At 27.3% G+C, this 21,061-nt stretch overlaps 2 protein-coding genes across 3 annotated transcripts in view; one reads left to right on the top strand and one right to left on the bottom strand.

Moving 5' to 3' along the window:
- LOC113385900 (putative uncharacterized protein DDB_G0279653) overlaps nucleotides 1-21,061 on the bottom strand; it is a 92,272-nt gene that overhangs the window by 40,135 nt on the left and 31,076 nt on the right. The gene's annotated exons all lie outside the window — the stretch shown is intronic.
- The window catches only part of LOC113385103, a 53,093-nt gene that overhangs the window by 28,976 nt on the left and 3,056 nt on the right, over nucleotides 1-21,061 (top strand). Inside the window, exon 1 of one of the 2 annotated variants that reach the window (XM_026622911.1) lies at nucleotides 1,694-1,808. The exons of the other annotated variant lie outside the window; for it this stretch is intronic. Coding sequence (XP_026478696.1) covers nucleotides 1,806-1,808 — 3 coding nt within the window. The 5' untranslated portion in view covers nucleotides 1,694-1,805. Of the gene's footprint in view, nucleotides 1-1,693; nucleotides 1,809-21,061 lie in introns of those variants that run through there. 2 annotated transcript variants of the gene reach the window in all.

Here is a 21,061-nt window from a genome sequence, read left to right as displayed (position 1 = left end):
CCACTTTTTTGTGTTTATTCTAGTAAGATAATTTTTATAGTGTTAAAATTATTATAAATACTAACAAATTTAAACTAGGTGTAAGTGGCAATTTGTATTGAGGTAAAGAACCTGCGAGTTTCTCGTATCGGATTCTGATGAAATTTGGCATAATGGTAGATTTTATGCCCCAACTGATTGGGGTAAAATATTAGAGACATATAAAAAGTGGTTTAAATATAAAAGTTATTTGTAATATGCATTGTGAAATTTAATTTTATAAGAAGAAAATTCACAAATAATTTGTTTGGTTTTCTTTGGGTCATCAGCACATAACTCATGAGTCTATATTATACATGGTAACCAACCTTTGCCGGACTCTAAACACAAAAAAGAGGGTTTTATAAATGCGATTCCCTTCTTTTCACTGGTGAATCCTTTGGTCTATTTTTAGAAATAGAGATAGAATTTTTAGAGATAGAAGTAAAAGCCAAAAACCTATGACAGGTTTCAAGTTTCTATTTTCTTGTCCTCAAATGAAATATCTTGTAGTTTTTCCGAAATACCACGTCATTATATTCTAATGTGAGCAAATGAAAAGATAATCAAAATTATCAAGTCTGATAATTTCCATCAAATTGATCAAAATCACTAGTAGTGGAATAAATAATAAATTCATTGATTTTATTAGAAATAATTTTAAATAACAATCAATAAGTCCCAAAAAAAGATGACAGAACCACCTTTAAAATAAACTTTTGAAGGCACGATACACGTTTGGACTGTTTGCTGCGACAGGATAGTGGCAATGACGCTCAACTTCTGACATGATTGTGCTTATGGCTTTCTTCACGTTATACTGTCGCAAAAAAGTTACTAAACCTAGCCAATTTTTAAATAAGGCCACTGAGTAATTTTTTCACTATGTACCATTTTATCCGTATGTCCCCTACGCAATAATAAAATAATAAATACATTTTCTATTACAACAATTATTACATCTACGCCGACAATTGCACGCAAATAATAATAAAATAAATTGATGCAATCTTATAATTCAATCATATACTCAAATAAATAATTCGTTTAGCTTATTTGATCGAATTGTCAAAAAATAGATACGCTTTGAACAGTAGCTATTTATTGTGTACAGATAATTTGTTTTTATTAATAATCGATGTTGTCTTTTATCGTACACCCACCAATTTGTTACAAATACCCCCACTTGAACAAAGTTTGCTTCTTGTTAAGTTCTTGTTAAAGAATTCGATTTTGATTCTATAACTCTTACTGCACGCAACGGAATCATTTAGTGTCTCGGTGAAGTGCCAGCGCGCACCTTCAACGATTTAATATTATTAATATAAAATATAATAATCAATATATAATTAATTATAATTAATAAGTCATAAGTGCTTGAATGTCAATATACAGATGATAACAGAAAATCAAAAGAAAAATTCCTAATTTATTCATATACGTCACAATCATAGTTTAAGACATTAGTTGAATTTTTTTAAATATTAATTTGTGGTAAATTAGCTTCAGGTAATAATTTGTACTGCACAAGCACAGAATTTTTTTGTATAAAATATTATAAACTGTTTGAAATATTTTTAAAATTTGTATCTTAACAATATTTCAATAAATTATATTATAATGCTAATTTATTAAATTAAAAATCGAAACTGTCGTTCGTCAGAAATATTCTGTATGCATATATAGTCGGTATTCAATAAGACTGCGTGAAAGTGTAAGTAACTTTCGTTTGTTTGCCGGACATCGCATGAGAAAGATTCAAAAGTGAGTTTCATCTCGGAAATAAAATGGTAAGTGTTACATGAATTTCATGTTTACTATTTTAATTATATTTCTAATTACATACGTTGATGCACAAATGTTCGTTTTTACGCAATACAAATTATTAGTTTCATAATGCACATAATAGAATTTTTTTTAAATTAAAAATATTGACACCTTTCTTTCTTTCATATTGTTATTTTGTTGTGACTGTTTCATATGACAAAATTTTGTGTTATTTATGTAAAGTATTTAATGGTGTGTCGAAACAATCAAGTTTTTTAAATTTTGTGATATAATTGTAAATATTGAGTTAAATCTAACCGGATTAGTTTCAACTACATATCTTTAACGAATAAGCGAATTTTCAATTCAGCGGATTAATGTCATATTTTGTTAATATTTATGTTTATTTGAAGTAATTAAGTAACATTATACCATTTTATAATATTTACTTCAAAATATCAATTGTTTATATTCGCCTCTCCAGATTATGATTTGTTCCATTGTCAGTGTAAATTCAAACAAATTATTTTAATTATATAGGGCCGTAAAATCTTCACAAAACTATATTGTACAGTTGAAACACACTAGTAACTATATACGAATTAGTTTGGTATAAATTATATTTTCCTTCTTAAAACTTGTAGCAAACAACATTTTGCAAAAAGAAATTGTCGAAATAAAAGTTCATTTATTAAAAATAGGATTTCTCTATTTCTTTAAATAAAAAAAGATTCATAAATTTTATGGCTTAATTTGTCGAATGAGCGTCTGAAAATAAAATAGCTTGTTTAAGAAGAGAGCATTTGCTTGTACAGAAATCTTTATATTCAAGATATATAAACAAGAGTTTTTTAATAGGAAAATAAAAAATAAAAAAAAATGATAGAAACGTATTTTGTTCAAAATTTCCGTGATGGCATTAATGGTTTAATGGTGGAACATAAATTGCAATAAAGTAGTTACATAAAAATATTCATCATTCTCATAATTATTACCTCTAGCTTGATTATTATTTTTATTATTAATTTTTAATAGTTCTTTTAGTATTTATTATCATCTTCTTTCATTACTTCTATTATTCAACATTTTTATTATTCTTATTATTACTATTATAGCTCTTATTATTATCATTGTTTACTTTTATTATGATTTTCAAATAATATGAGTATTATTACTTTTTTATACATTTTTATTTTTATCTTATATTATGTCGTCATCATATGGATGGTGTTTTATTGGAAACACTAATCAATTATAATCACGTCACATGTCTTAATAACAGTTGTGATAATTAAAAAAAAATGCAATAAAATTTATGCCCCGAACACACTATAGATATTCTGTTCATTATGAAGTAAATACCCTAAATTATTAATTTTATTTTGAAGTACTCATACATAGTTGCCAAATGATATTTTCAAATATAGAATATAGTATTATAGTGGTATTTTTTAGAATTTTAATTGGAGTCTTAATCAGTTACCTGTAATTGACGATTATACTTGTCATGAAGAAGTGGCAGAAATTAGTGTATTGACGAGTATACTCGTTATTCGTGTACAGCAGTGTCCCATTGCTATTTTAATTGAAGTTTTTTTTTTAAAAAACAATATATTTTGAAGAGTCAAGTTGTTTAGAATATTTTGGGGCTATATATTAACTGTATGAAATAAGTAGTTGCAAGTTGTAGTAGCATTTCTCCTTAAGGAAATGTGGAAATAATATACTTAATCAATAATGAAGAATTAAGATTTTGCTATTGAAATAAAATTTTCTTCAGTTCATTTGAAAATAGTATTTCCTTTTCATAAAAAACGATTCGTACTTTCTTACATTAACATGATGAATATTTTATTGATTTGAATCCATTTTTAGTTTTTAGTTAATACTCATGTTACATGTGTAAAAAGTTAACAAAGAAGAAAAGTAAAGAACATTTTTCAATTTTATAAAATAAACCCATGACATATCTTACCAGGACAAATTACTCTGTGATTGACGAATAAACTCGTCATGAGCTCGATTCGGACGCCACAAAGAGTTCTATGTGAACGACACAGTTAACTGGTTAACATGAATGAAAATTTAAAAAAAAAATTATATCTAATATTTTTTTTATTATTTATTTATATTATTTTCATATTTCAGTCAGACATGGGTGTCTGGTATGAGAGAAAATAGTACTCGATATAATAATAATAATAATAAATAGTAGTCTGCCCGAAAGCAGGTCCATGGTATGAGAGCACTACAAAATCATTGATTTTTTTCTCTCCCTATACTCGATTTGATAAATATTTCCATTGTCGTTTTATTACCATTAATTAATGACCATTAATAACTCTATACTCGATTTAATGAATTTGCCTTTCCATGCATCCTGGTCGTGTGCTTCGGCTTTCAGTTTTCTTTATTTCCTCTTCTTGCGTAAGTCATCAACCATCTGCATTCTTCTTCTTCCCAATCCTTTCAGTCTTTCTATTTTGCCTTCGATGACGTCGTGTAGGAGGCGCTTTTTTGCAGAATGGGTCCGATCCAGTTTCCTTTTCTTTTCAGGATCGTTCTCAGTGGACTCTTTTCTTTGCCCACTCTTCTCAGGACTTTTTTATTTGTTATCTTATCAGTCCACTTTATTGTCTGTATTCGCCTCCAGCACCACATTTTAAAACTCTCAGACAGTTTTTGTCGGCTTTTGTTAGAGTCTGTTTTTTGATCATCTGATTATTTGATATATCATATTAAATATATACAAGTTGAATATGCTTAATAAATTTACTGGATTTGAAGTGATTTTTTCAAATGATATATATTTATAGAAAAAGTAAAATTAAATATTTCAATGATAAGTGGAACAGTACTGAACGAATATGACATATTCAAATAATAATATAAATGCGAATAATGCCTTCTACAATGAAAGGAGTTGTAAATTTATCCATAAATCAATTTATAACAGTCTATTTCTATTGCGGGTGAGTGCTCATTGGCCAACGATGGGTGCTTTTCTATCTAATTATTTGTGTTAATATTAATCGATACGGTGAATTTCATTCATCCTTATTAAGTAACAATTACAGGTGTTAACGAAATTGCCAAAGAAATTGATTTCTTTTATTGCATTTTTTGCCACATGTTGTGCGTGACGATCGACATTACATACATTCTGCGCGTGTTTCATGTTCAATCCTTTGCATCGCTTTGTACCGGCTGATACTTAAGAGAAAATTTTCTTAACGCAATGCAGTTTTATGGAAAATAGTATTTTTAACCTTTTATATTTTTCTTGTACTTAGTGATACTTGCTGTATAACAAATATTTTCAATAAACAACTGTGACCGCAAAGAACTGAATTTTACAAAAAAATTAAGTTTAGGAATAGTAACAATTTACACAATTTTAATATTTACTGCGATTCGAGATTAGTTTTATTACTCATTATACAAAGCGTAGTTACTGAAATATACTTTCAGTTATTTGTTAAATTAATAAAAGTATTTTATGGATTTTTTCCACATGAGCTAACCCTAATTGAGGCAATACTATTATTTCAGAATTGTACACTCCATAGAATTTTATAATTGACTCTAGATCATTTCAGTTTCGATTATACAGAATTATACGACTTCAGTTTCGGTTATATAGAAAAAACTTACTAATACAAGTTAATATTTTCAATAATATTGTAAATTAAGTGGTAACTTTTGAAGTAATAATGAATTATATAGAAGCAATATGCAGGATAGCCTTCATTGCCAAGACGAGTATACTCGTCCTACTTTGAAAATATTATAACATGTTGTAGGCTTTTGAATTAGCAGGAATCTGATTTTTTAGCAACAATCATGATATGATTGTAATATGATGCAATATGATGATAATAAGTTTCATGTATTACAAATTAATTATTTACAAGAATTCAAAGCAAGAAGTTCTATATAATAATATAATAATATTCTGTTAATTGCTTGGGTTTTGATGTTAATAACTATGCAAAAAACTTGAAAAATACTACTTTTTTTTCAAAAAAAAAACATTTTTTATGGCGAATTTATAAGAAAATTAATTATAAATTATAGCAAATAAATCCAACTGCATTAGTTTTCTATAAATGATTATGTGATGTGTATAATAATGACACTCAAAATATGATTGGCAAAGGAAATGACCTCATATAAATTGGGCTTGGCAGCGAATGGGTTAATATTCTACAATAAAATTAAAAATTCAATGGCAAATTTCAGAAAACGTAAATTAGTATCAGGCAATTTGAAATTTTGATTCTTTCATTTAGTTATTATTTTGTACACCAATAAGATATGAGGAAACTTATGAATTCAAAAATGTATTCTTCTCGTAGGGTAAGTTATTGTAATCGTCCAGAAATCGAAATTGAAAATGTTTGCATATCCTCATGTTTTGAAGGTTTCTGAACATTTTGGCATAATTTAAAAAAAATGGATGTGTGTGTAGGTATGTATGAATACAATTTCCCGTCCACGTTGTCAAACGCAAATATCAACCAATTTTAATGGTTCAAACAACATTCGATTCCTATTGATAAGAAGATGTGCTGATTAGTTTCTGGCAAAGGCCATATTCGAGTTATCGATCGTTTTTGGAATATTTTTTTTTTCCAATCCTGTTTCCTTTATTTTTCATAATCATATCCAGTACAGTTATTTTCTCTGCCATTTTTTGCATTATTTTTTTTGCTGTCTTGTACTCGATAAAAATAAATTAAGATTTAAATTAATTATTTATGATTTGGTAAGATTAGTTGTAATATTCAATAATTTACAAAACAGTTGTTTTAAATTATTTTAAAATTTGGAATATAAATATGTTGCAGCTATATTTCATTGTGCAATTCCTCTTTATATCCTTTTGTGAAACAAGATTATATTATGACATAACATGCATTTCCCAATTTGATATAAAAATCGTTTAGTATTGTTTACACAAACGAGCTTCACATTGTTGCACATGAAAATTACATAAAATTGCAGTAAGGTATTTATATTATGTAAACCAAATATACGGGTACTTTTTGAACAGACCTCGTATGTATTATCAGAACAAATTTTCAAGTAACACGAAGTCGAAAAAATTGCTTTATGATTTCTGCTCTAAAACCAAAAAGAAGAACTTATATTAATCCGAAGAAAAAGTAATATAATATACCCAAAGTAATTGGGTGGAAATAATTATGTATATCAAAATATAAATTCCATTTGAATAAAAATATATAAAATTTATTAATTATAAAATTTCATGATATAAAAATGACAAGTCATTTTGTTTCTGCCTCAATTACCAAGCTTGCTTGATTCTACACTAGTTTAATAATTTTTGTAAAACTTTTAAAAATACTCATGGTATTTATAGTTTTATTAGATTCATAGTTCATTTTAGTTAAACCTTAGAATTTCGATTCTTAGAATTTTTAGTTTACTTTGCATACTTTTCTTTTTTAATGCATTATGCATTTTTTCTAAAGCATGATTTTATATTTATGATGATAAATGACTCTTATATAAAGTTGTGAAAAAGTAGTGATAGATTTACTTATTTTGTGATATTTGGATTGAATTTGATAATAATAATATTTAACATATTAGCGACGAATATGTAGTTGCAAATAATAATTTACAGAAGTTACAAATCATGATTATTAGTAGATAACATTTTCATATCTGATTTAATTAACGGTTAATTAGTTGTTATTGTATCGTAACACTTTTGAAAATAATTTGTTTATTGAATCTTCATATAAATTTCATTGCCAGAAGTAATTGCCCTTGTTTCATTGTGCAATTATTCCATCATTTTCACTTTTGGATGGACGTTATGAGCAATAATTGGAACATATAATATCATTGGAATTGAATTAATTTCCTGGCATAAAATGTTGACAATACGGACAACAAGCAGTTTCTATTTGGCTTATAAGCTGACTATCTGGATATATTACTTATTTTAGATAAGGCTGAATATCAGCCTTTAAACTTTGCCAATTTAAAATCAGAAAAACGTCTTGGTCTACAATTGATATTGGTGCAGTATATGATTGCAAATTGTAGGATTTTTGCATGAATTTTTAGGGAAATACATTTAATAAGAAGTTGCAATTATTTTTTATACAAGTAGAGAAGTAGATTATAAATTAGAAGTCGACGTTTATATATGTTTACAAGAAAAGGAAATAAATAAAATCTAATTAAGCCGACTTAAAATGAAGGGCCTTATCTCATATTTCATCATGTATTATATCATCTTATCTCGTACTTATAATAATTATATACTGAAGTAAAGAAAATAACTAAAAATAAAGAAAACAACTGCTTTCTTGAGATTTTTATGCTCCACTCTTAATAAGTTTCAATATGTATGAAAATATGATATATACATATTTAAATAAATACGTTATAGTTAAATTATTTATAAAAAGATGATCGATAAATCCAAAACTGATATTTTAACTTCCCGAAGGAGAAGTTTATGTTTTCATCAAAAAATCCGATTCGCTAATTTTATGTTTTCTCGAGGTTTCAAGCCATTCTGAATCGAATGATACTAAATTTCAAAAAGCCGTTTCTTTATAAATCGCAGAAAAGTGAAAAAATTTCCGTCTGCGTTTTAGCCCGCAATTCTGAATCGATTTTGAAAATTCAAAAACCGTTGGAAAGATATTGGTTGGAAATCGTGCTGACTAGTTTCTGGTAGAGATCGGCCGGGCCGTTTTCTTGTGAAAGAGTGTTAAAAAATTTTTTTGTCGATTTTTATTATTATTTTTTTGACGGTAGATACCATAGTCTTCTAGATCATACTAAAATATTACGGCCCTACGACAACTTGTTATATCATATTTTCATATCATTATACACGCAATTTGATTTTTTTTTAATAATTATGGATGTATGGAAGTTATGTTTGTCCAAGTTTGTTATTTTACTGCAGTTTTCCTGTTGAATTTCGCAATAATTGTGAAAACTGGGAAGTCATTGCCTCTTAGTTTCAAGGGAAACACGTACTTTGAAAATATCATAATTCTGTTTTTCATTTATCTATCGGTCATATAAATGTCATTGTATATAGAAAACGAGTCTGCAACTATTTGAAGAACATAGTCGGGTTTATCGAGAATCTGGGTCAACGGAGAGCGAAACCTTGCCCGAGGCAAGAAATTGTTTTAATAAGAAATAGTCATTTTTTGTGCATTCGTTTTAAAGTCTGTAACTTTTCCTATATTCGTATATATTTAAATTATTACTTTTAAAATTGTGATCGGGATTTTGACAAATCATGCGATTTATCGCTCTTACAAACGAAAGTGAACGTTTCTTAGCATAATGGATTCCTAAATTGGTCGTGAATTTAAAAAAAATAGTTCCACTTTAATAAACAAATTGTTGTGGTTATAGATTTCTAATGTATTTGTTCATCTCAATAATTATTTGAGAATTTGGTAATATTCCAATTGAAAATTTTGATTTGAAATATAGAGTAGAGAATGACTTAGAATATATAGAGTCTCTACTGAGCTCTGGGCTGTTAATTTTAAGTTAGATTCAACAGTTTTATATATAACCTCTATAAAATGTTACACGTGGGTGGGGTAAAAAGGACCAACTTAACCCTGTCAAAAATGTGAACAATAAAAAATAGTAAATGAAAAATAAATTAAAGTGAAAAAAAACAATTTTACAAGAGATAAATTTAAGACATAGTTATTCCTAACTCTGCTAATTAATATTTCTGTACAAATTTTCTGATAAAGTACCAGACCTAAGTTATTTACAGTGTAATTTCTGTAAAAAATGCATCCATGAAGTTTATATCTAGTTGAATAATGTAGCTATTATTTGTAAAATTCCTTTAAAATTAAAAATAAGACTTGGTTTTCCATGTCTTTTATCAAAAATGTTACAATATTCATAAAAATAATGTTAAATAATCAGAGCCATATAAAATGAGTTTCTAGATGAATTTCTTCTTAAGATCTTGAAGGTTTTAATCTGTGTACTTGTGCACTTTTCCAGTACGACAGTTTATTTTATATTTTTGGAACTGAATTTTATCAAATAATCAAATAATTTAAATATTCAAATTTGCCTTTAGCTTTTTTTTAGTAATTTCCTGTTTCAGGTCTGTTTGGAACCAATTTTCAGTTAGTATAAAATAAATAAAATAAAATAATATAAATACGTTATTTTAGAAAAAAATATTTTGTTCTACATACTCAGTTGTTTGCTGATAATTTATATAAAATATAACATATAGCTGGTACGGTGTTATTATAGAAATTGTTACATAATATTAAGTAAAAATTAGAAGTCTAAATAACAACAATTATTTTAAATTACCGGCGAATTTCAAAAACTTAATTTTGATGATATGCAAAAAAGTATGAATTAGAAAATATATAATAAAACACCATTTAAAAATATCCAAACAGTTTTCTCCATGAAATGTATATTGTTTATAAATCAAATTATCTCACAATTGAAAGTATAATAACAAACGAGCAACGAACAAATAATTAGAGTGACTTGCAATACATCATATTGCCATTGTAAATAATAGTTGTTAATCGCTCCATGTAATAAAACAGAATTAGTGTAATTACTGGTTCTAATTTGAGTAGTTTAAATTTTTCAAGATAGTATTTGAAAGAATTGAATAAATGATTGAATTAGTTTTAATTTAATATTGAATTATTTATTAACTTTTTGAAAGTGGAATTTATGTTTTTTCCAGAGAATCCGATTTGCTATTTTTATGTTTTCTCGACGATTCAAATCATCCTAAATCGTTTGAACTATATAAACTATGTACTTAGAGTTAGAGAGAAAAAAGTGTGCTCAAATTATTTTATATTTTCGGGTAATTGATTTTTTCAAAGAAAATAATTGCCGAAACTTATATGCATCATTAATAATAATAAATCCAATAATCCATTTATTTTAAATAAAATTGATTATTGAAGTTATTCAATTGAACATTGGTGTGTTAATTATTGTAGTGGACTAATTTAAGTTAAAAAATGTTTCTTTAATTTTATTAATTTTAATTAATAACTAGGTGGGATCAGTTGTAATTTCTTCAGTGAGATGTATTTTGCTATGAATCTTATCTGTATATTTGAATAAAATAAAAAATATTAATATTTTTTCACAGACCTTTAATGCCCACATAGTGGATTCTGTAAGCAATTTTAGTAACAATTTTTATTCTAAACTAAATAATGTTATATTTTAGGTTAAATAATACGTACTATAATTTTTACTCCGTAATTATTATGTATAATTGTTTAAATCTTGTGCAATAAAATTGACTTCATAAATAATTCATAAATTATTAGAGATTTTATTTTGTTTGAGTTATTGGAGCTTGACGAAGATAATACGGAATAATATTTAATGATAAGTCAATGATATTTTAGGCAGATCTGAATAAGTTAATAATAAATGATAAATTAAATTTTAATTTTCAATAAATATAAATAGGTAAAACAATTTGCTAACAAACCAGCTATTATTTAAATATTTCAGTGGCTATACGACTAATTAGATTGATATAGATTGTACTAATATCATCAAACTTCAACAAAATGGTGAAACTATTTTCCCAATTATTTGGATACGTTTTTCACATGAAATTTTTCATTGTGGAACATTCACAGTTTTAGTATGAACATCGGCCATCGAAATGATAAAAACTTTATTGGTAGGTCATGCAGAGTAATTCTTCAGCTTAAACTATATCAACTATTAAGAAATAATCACATAAACCAATTTTCTTGTAAAACTTGTAAATTTAATAGATAAATAAATTTTTGTATCTATATAAAGCATATACACATACAGAGTGCAAATTGATTTAAAAAATCACTAAATATAAGATAAAAACAAAATACTTTGTAAAAAAAACATGAATTATTTTTGATTTTGCATACGTCTACGTGGTTAAGTTTGTTCCAAGTCTATCACAATCACTAATAGTAATAATATGTTTAATTTATTATTGAATCATCATTCTGTATCATATTTGTATAAGTACCAATGTTTCATATAGAACTTGAACAACTGTATAGCTAAATTATAAAATATGTTTAATGGCCAAATGATGTAAATCGAAAGTCAAAAATCAATTAAAAAAGTCCTTATAATACTTATATTTTCCGCCCCTGAGATGGAAGCAATCTATAAAGAATAAGGGCCAAGTCCTCTCAGTCTATAGCCCAGTTTCTCCCAAATATTCATTTTAGTAAACTATGTTGTTTCCTTACCTTCTGAAAATCATATTATTTCAAATCCTTGGAATTCATACAAAGTTTTCCCATCATCAGAATTTAATTTTTTATCAAATAACCACGAAGTGGAAAGTTAGTTCTGATGTTTAGGTGGTGTAAGCCAACAAACACATTTAAATATAAATACTGCTAAGTTTTAATATTGCGATTAGGTTTCTTATGTTTTAAATGCAAGTATCGTAAAAACTTTTTACTACTAGAATTTTATGCGATAGAAAGAAATTGAATAATGAAGGGAAAATTTACAACGTTTTTGATCAATAAATTCTGATTGAAATGCGTGTTTTGACACCTAAGTCACTTTCTTTGGCAAAGCGTCAACAGGGAATAACCATAAGGAAAGGCATACATATACTAAGACAATATATATATATATATATATATATATATATATATATTTATATTGTCTATAGAAATTCAAACATTTCCATAATAGTAAAATTAGTCACGCGTTCTCAACAATGATTGATTTGTTATCGCATATATGGTTTACGAATGATTTCACAGACACGCATATCAATCACATGTGTAACAATCGCATCTTAAGTAATAAACTAGCTGTAAGTGGAATTCTGTCTTGAGGCAATTAGGGCATCGTGCCTTAAGGCAAATTGCTGGAACTTCCCGTACCAAAAATTATTATTTTTTTTTAAAACGATTAACATTTTTGAAAAAAAATTACTTTGAAAAAATAAGATTTTTGAGAAACTATAAATTGGACAAAAAATTAGTTTTTTTTGAAAAAAAAAATTTTTGTAAAAAAATTTTTTTTTAAAAAAAATTTTTTTAAAAAAAATTTTTTTTTTTGAAAAAAATTTTTTTTTTCTTTATTTTGACATATTGTGGAAGATCTGAACTTTTTTTTCAAAGCAATCGTACTGCTTTAACTACATAGAGACAAAATATAAAGCGCGTAAGCGCCGCGTCGCTGTCTAACGCATAAGCATTGGTACGGAACCCATAGGAATGTTAACAAAATGTATACTTATTGTTAAAATCTCTATAAAATGTCTGATAATTTGATGTGCATATGTCTAATGATCATTTTTGACCGCCAAATGGCTCATTTTTTTACTTTTTCCTCTATATCTCCGAAACCGCTGGACCTACCTTCATGAAAGTTGTATCGATTCTTCATCTTGTCAATACAAATAAAATGTTTTTTGAATTATTGAAATCGGACGCTCCGTTCTCTTAAAAACTGAGTTACCGTTTTCGGAACTTTTTGCCCCGTATCTTCGGAACGGCTTGACCTGCCTTTGCCAAAAACTAATCAGCACGTCTCCTTATCAATACGAATCGAATGTTTTTTGAATTATTCAAATCGGTTGATCCGTGTTCCCGAAATCGTCGACGAAAATTTGTATCCGCACATACATACACACACATACATACATACATACATACACACACACACACACACACACACACACACACACACACACATACATCCATTTTTTCTAAGGTATGCCAAAATGTTCAGAAACCTCTGAAACGTAAAGATATATAAAAATTTTCATTTTCGATTTTTTTGCGATTACTATAACTTGCCCTACGGGAAGTTAATAAAATGTTACAACTACCTATTTCTGTATTATTGACAATATAATGTGTTTGTTGACGTTTTAGTATTTAGAACTCTTCTGGAAATCGTTGTTGTTAATTTCTTTTTGTTCTTTACACAGGAAATAGTACTTAAGAGTCCTATGAGCTATTGTGATACTTTTTAACTAAATTGGCGGTTTCAGAAGGCAACCCAACGATTGGCCCATCTATACTTCATACATTTGTATGATTAGAAATTCTATAATATAAATGATATATTTTTAAATTAATTCCGGAGAAGAACTATTTTCAGTTTTAATCATTTTATCTATATTTTCAAGTGAAAAATGATATCACTACTGCTTGATCTACTATTTGTTTGAAGTGCGTATCGATATCGAAGTTGGGACTGTGGGTTGCAAGACCAAAGCTCTTACTGCAGATCTACAGATAAGCTAGCTCCAAGAACAATAATAAACTTTTAACCCTTTTCTGTCTGCCACTTAAAATAAGATGCCTAGTCTAGAAAATCTTAACTTTCTGGTAACATAAACTTAAAAAAGAGTGTTAACATATTTAGTTCACATATTTTTGTAAATACTATTTTCATTTACCCTTATTTTTACCCTTAGTTTATTCAACAATTTCTTTGTTATTGGCTGAATCTGGGTAGTAAAATAATTGTCAATAGATCTCTTCTTGATTAATTCGATTATTTCCAGATATCGGGACATTCATATAATTTTTTTAAGGGCAAAATTCCAATAAAAACTTAATGATTTTTTTCAAACTCCAATCTTGGATCAATGAATCAATATAAATTTCAGAAAGAAAATTCGCCCATAAAACGGATACTAAAGAATCTTTATGAACTCCCATATCTTAGTTGCTCCTTCAATTTTAAATAGAACAATTATCAATTCATTTAGAACTTGATTCACCGGATATCTAGAACAAATTATAAAATGTGAAAATCAACGTAATAACTTTGTTCGAAACCGATACGAATTCATATATACATACAATGTAGAATCTCATAAACTTATTGTATTGTTTTTAACATAAACGAACAATTAAAAAAGATCAATGGCCTATTACAAAACCTGTGTGAAATATTACATATTTGTTGCAAAAATACTTTTACCCGCATATTTTTCATTCCGGGAAAGTTCGTGCGATAATATACATAAAAGGTTCCGCAACTGATACGTTATTATAGGTGTCGATTAGCACGTTTTAAAGCGCAATTGAAAAAGATAATTGTTAACATGATCTACAAAATTGAGTACATTGTGACATAAATATGTTTTTTGATATGTTGCTTTCATATGTGATTACGAGATGTTCTTGAGTAAAGTATCTTTTTGTTCAGAAGTTATTATTTTTAAAGACTCGAAGTTCATATCATTTCTCAACATTTGGACACAAATAATAATAATAACAATAATACAATATACACTATCCCTCATAATATTTTACACACTAACCCACATAGTATTTTTACTTCATTGTATGCTTAATCTCGCATAAGACGCGTCTTTGATTTGGTTTCTGGGACTTTGTCTAAACGGGGTTTTACTAAAGTTAGTTTTAAAAATGTTTAAATCTTGAGAATTTTTAGCACTGTTTGAATATATATCACCAAGTAATATATTTTTTTGCATGGCTTGCATAATCACTTCATTATCACGTGTTTTGAGTCAAACTTCGTTTTGTGGATTTTGAAGCAGAAATTATATCAGTTTGAAATACAAATGGTCATCTAGGAGACCATCATTGAATTGCCTGATAAAAGCGTTCCTAAAGATAGTAATAATAATAATAATAATAATAAACAGTAGTCTGGCCAAAGCCAGGTCTGGGGTATGAGCCATCACAAATTAAATGATTCTCTTTTCCTCCCCTTTTCATTATTCCCATTACCTTTTTATTACCATTATTGGTATTTTATTGACTTTTATGAATTTTCCTTTTTAAATCTTTGCTTCCATGTTTCCTGTGCTTTGCTTTCAGTATCGTGTATTCTTCTTCTTCAAAATCCTTTTATTTCTTCTGTTTTACTTTTCACAATATCGTGTAGAAGGCACTGTTTTTGTAGAATGGGTCCGATCCAGTTTGCTTTTCTATTCAGGATCGTGCTCAGTAGAGTCTTTTCTTCTCCCACTCTTCTCAGGATGTTTTCATTTGTTAAAAGTAAAAATAACTAGTGGGGTGAATGGCATCGTGCCTTAAGGCAAGTTGCTGGAACTTCCCGTACCGTAATTACGAAACCCAAAAAAATTTACACAAAATGTGTACACATTATGAAAATCTCTATAAAATATCTGATAACGGAAAGTTAATAAAAAAAGTTCTGATTGAACTTCTAATTGTACTTAAACAAGGTTTGTCATTTTATGATTTAAAAGTAATTTTATACAAAATTGGAATATGATTATTATCGTATACGTGAACAAATAGATTTATATTCATTAACATAAATCCTTATAATACGTTATAACAATAAGTGACAGGTTTGTGACAAGCAAATTAAGCTCATTTCCTTTCTATATTTCTATAACTGGAGACGTGTTTAAAATACTACTCTATAGAAATGCTATTGTATTTCATCTCAACATAACCAGAATCATTTTACTTACAAAATGTCAAAACGGTACATGTCTAAATATATATACTACACACGAATTGTTTTCACTTTCTATACCATCATCATCACAATAAGTAGACACATGAAGATGTTAGAGTTTATTCTTATGTAAAAAATAACATAGTGCATTGTCTGAAGAATAAAAGGTCGTTTAAATACAATCTGTGCTGATATAATCAGAAGATTTTTAATAGACATAATTACAATCGTAATTAGCAATTTGAGAAATGAGAATGCGAAACCTAGTACGATTGTTGAGTGATGACACTAAATAGTTTTAGAGATGAGAAGAAAACACCATTGGTGAATGCAACTTTTTATATTTTTTTTTTGTCATTATGCCATGCACTTAATTGATTAATGATATTAATGATGTATATCGAGTAAAAATGAATTATAATTATCAAATGTTTTTACTGCAATGCTTCATAGTAACGATTTTATTTTAGAATAAATATAATAGTTGTAATATTGTTTATCTTTGATAAAAATATATTGAGGTTAATTTCAACAAAATATATTAATTCAAGCATACACATGCAATTTAAATTCTCTAAATATAGGAATAAATTGATACCAAAGATTTTTATAGTTTTTTTTTTAAAACCGATAATGATTTATTACCAACATTTGTAAGTTAATGGTTAAACAATTATAAGTTATATAAGAAAAGCAATGTAAGGACGATAAATTATTTAATAAATATATCAGTTAGCAAAATTAGCGATTATAGTTTTGTAATAAATCTTAATCATTACTCGTATACTTTAAGTCATATAATAAGTAATGGGTAGTACTGCCCTAGGGCAGGTCCATGTGTTAAACTCTAACTCAAGTCAGAGAAGAATAGTGTGAAAGATTTCCCATTGCCATTTCACAGCGCAGTGCGCGAAATAGGCTATTTTCAATTAGAAACATATTTTTGATCTACATTTTCAAGCGTTAAAATGGACATCGCTGCTGCACGATGTCAGGTTGTCGGCAGCGGGGTTCGGACTCAGGAACATTTAAATAATATAATAAAATATAATAAATGTGGTGTGTTTAGCATTTTGCCTTAAGGAAAGCTACAAAAACGTCTCGATATGTGTATCAAAACCTAATCAACACGATTTTCAACTGTTGAATTTCAACAATTTTTAAGTTTATCGGTTCTAGATTTTTGACTAAATAGTGGACGAAAAAATTTAGCTGGTAGCTACTAAATTATAAACAATGGTTCTTAATATATCAAATTTTGCCAAGTTTAGAGTCAAACATTGCAGAATGACTTGAAATGTCGAACTTAATAACTTGAAAACTTAGCATGGATAATTGGATTTTCTGGAAAAAATATAAATCTATTTTTGGAAATTTAATAATAAAATATAATATGTATAAGATAAATAAAAATAATGAGCAATATCTATTAACAGTAAACACAAATTAAAATTAAATAAATCATTTTTAAATTCCTATAGGAAAGATTTTGATAATCTTTTAATAATATTAAAACTTCAAACAATTTTTTTTAGTTTTAAAATGAGACAGACTAAAATGAGACCAAAAATTTGTAAATATTTTATACGATCAAATTCTCAATATGAAATTAATTTCATCCATAGAATAGTTTTTCATACTCTTAAAAGGTTTACACATAATTAAATTTTTTTTTACTATTTTCTCGTAGCTTTTTTAACAAAATACTGAACAAGCAGTTTTCTATTTTACCAAACAAACAGAAAAACAGTTTTTTTCTTTTGGAGCAATTATTAACTTCCTTGAGGGTAAGTTATAGTAATCGCAAAAAAATCGAAAATGAACATTTTTGCATATCTTTACGTTTCAAAGGTTTTTGAATATTTTGGCATACCTAAGAAAAAATGGATGTATGTGTGTGTATGTATATATTTTTGGATATAATTTTTTGTCCACGATTTCGGGTGCATGAATCAACCGATTAGAACGATTCAAAAAATATTTTATTCGTATTGGCGAAATGAAGAAAATTTTTGAGTAGGCCAGTCTAGCGGTTTTGGAGATACAGAGAAAAATATAAAAAAAAATATATTTGGTGGTCTAAAATGATCATTAGACATATGAACATCAAATTATCAGGTATTTTCCAGAAATTTGCCTTAAGGCACGATGCCATGCACCACTAGTTTCTTTCTTGTTTTAAAAGGACTCCTAAAGGTTATCGCCATTCTCTCGGATGTGAACTCATCTTCTTGTTCAGTTGCAAAGAATATCCAATTCCGTTTGATCTCATGGAACAAGTTACTTTCTAACTGGAAGTTTGACCTGTGCATCTTTGGTTAGTTAGTGAAAGGTATCCGTTATTCTTTGAACGGGATTCAAATTTACCTGTAATGATACACCTACCGGCATAATATTAACTATTCCTTATATTCATACGATGATGGTAGTCTATTACAACATAGAAGAATAGTATAGCTCGTGATGTTCGTTGCATAAATATTTTTTTGCTTGGTCATCGGGAATTCTTGGTAAAATAAATTTTGTGATCTGTCAATATCTTATCTAACTGATAGAATGATTTAATATCAATAAACATTAGAGTTTTTAATAAAAAGATGATGGTAGGTACCTATCACATTTGCAATTGTCAAATTTCAAAAATATTTATTTAAAGATTCTGTTTATATGTGTGATTTGTGCCGATTTAAACTTTTGTCTAAATTTTCTTCAGGGCTCGCGCGTAGGTAAGCGATTAAGAGCGATGGGACCTGAATCAGAGGTCACGGGTTCGATACCCACTTCGAGCAATCTGTTGTCAGGCAGCAGTGGCAAGGATTTTCACTTGGAAATATAGATAGTAATATGTTTCCAAGTGAAAATAGCCCTCACCCGGCATTGCTGCATCAATAAAAATACTCGCCCTATTACAGAAATTGTAATAATAATATATATCATAAAGAGATGTGACAACTGATTGGGTTGCCATCTGTCAAACATACTAGTATTAAGTCAAATCAGCACAACAGCTTATAGGACTATCTGGTTCTGATTGTTGTTCAAAAATAAAAAAAAAAAAATTAAAAAAGAATTTCTTCAAAACTTCTCAAACCATGTTTTAAAATAATATACAATTGTTTCGATAATTTGAGAAAATAATAGTCATGCTAATTCTTCATTAGTTACATTGCAAAACATTAGTTTCATCAGTACATCCTGGTCCGGATTTAAAAATGTAAAAACCACTCTGATGATTAGTCAATTGGAAAGTGCATTGACTAATTATTAACGGAAACATCGATTCAGTTGACAGTCGAAGCTTGAATTTTTTGCAATATTTTCTTACTAAATAAACTAAATTGATTTCAGAAAACTATTTGATACGAATCATTTGGGACTCGTGATTTAGATTTATGTAATAATCTGCCAGAATTTACATTTCGGTATAAACGTTTTATATTCCTCATAATGTTATTTATAGTAATGTTATATATAGTAAATCATATCATAAATGTTATTTATGATATTTTAAATATAAATTATAGAACTCATATAATATTTAGGGCTCAAGTAGGTATCCCAACCGATATAATAAGCACAGCATTTGCGCTTTGATGTCATTATAGTTCATTATATTTTTATCAATTGGGTTGCATGAAAAATTAAAAAAAATATTGTTGCATAATTTGATGATTGTAAGTAATATTATTAAAATCGAATGATTTGCATTTTTCTGTTTACAACTGTTGACAGGTTGCCCACCATTGTTATTAAACTTGATGATGATGGGTCAAGTGAAAGTGCTTGAACTTCGATGCTAATGAAATATTGCATCATAATATCTAATATTAGTATTTTTTTCATTGGCCTCTATATTATGTATATATGTTAATTGACACGAATTTATAAATTATATAATATAATGCATTTCTGTTTTGCAACTGTGTATAATATTTGATATTTATGTGTAATTAGAAACATTTTTTGCTTTTTTACGCATATATATATAAATAATTAAAATTTCTAAATATTTATATAATTGATAACTAATTTGATTTAGATAATTATAAGTATTAGATAATTATATATATATATATATATATATATATATATATATATATGTATATGTATTACCAAATACAATTGTTACGAATTTACTATGTATTTAATCCATTACGTTATAGTAATGGGCTGAAAATTGAAAATAAATTTTTTTCACGTTTTAGAGGTTTCTGAACATCTTGGCATACCCCAGAAAAAATGGATGTGTGTTTGTTATTATTACTACTTATTTATTCCATATTCTATTACAGGACCTTTTTCTTCACTAATTTCTGTCTTTGTACTACAGGTTTTCCCAAAGTTATATTAGATAGAACTCAATTTTTTCAATTTCTCGTTTCTCCACTTTATTGATGCAATTTCTTTGCCAACATTAAATTTTAAAACATTCTGAAAGGTATATAATGGTTTTATTCATTTCAACCTTGGCAGTTGTCTATTGTTTTTGAATTTCTTTAATTGATCTAGCCTTTTCTGAAAATGTTAAATAATGCATCTTTTTCTGTAGAACTAGTACCTGATTTGTTTCGAATTTTGAGAACTTGTTTTTTTTTAAATTATTATCAAAAAAATATGAATTCAATTTTTAAATAAAATTTAAATTAATCCACGTTTCTCTGAAACATTGTCAACAAATGATCAAATCGCTATTATTAACACTTACGGGACGGCACCGATTTCAAAACAATCTACTGTACCGGCTGTAACTTGATTTCATTGTGTATGTTATGCAATTTGTTTGATAAAAATT

Source organism: Ctenocephalides felis, unplaced genomic scaffold, assembly GCF_003426905.1.
Source record: "Ctenocephalides felis isolate EL2017-DRISC unplaced genomic scaffold, ASM342690v1 CF-g0.4_SCAFFOLD_03571, whole genome shotgun sequence".
Classification (NCBI taxonomy): domain Eukaryota; kingdom Metazoa; phylum Arthropoda; class Insecta; order Siphonaptera; family Pulicidae; genus Ctenocephalides; species Ctenocephalides felis.
The sequence above is the reverse complement of the archived record's forward strand: the minus strand, read 5'-3'. Positions and strand labels throughout refer to the sequence as shown.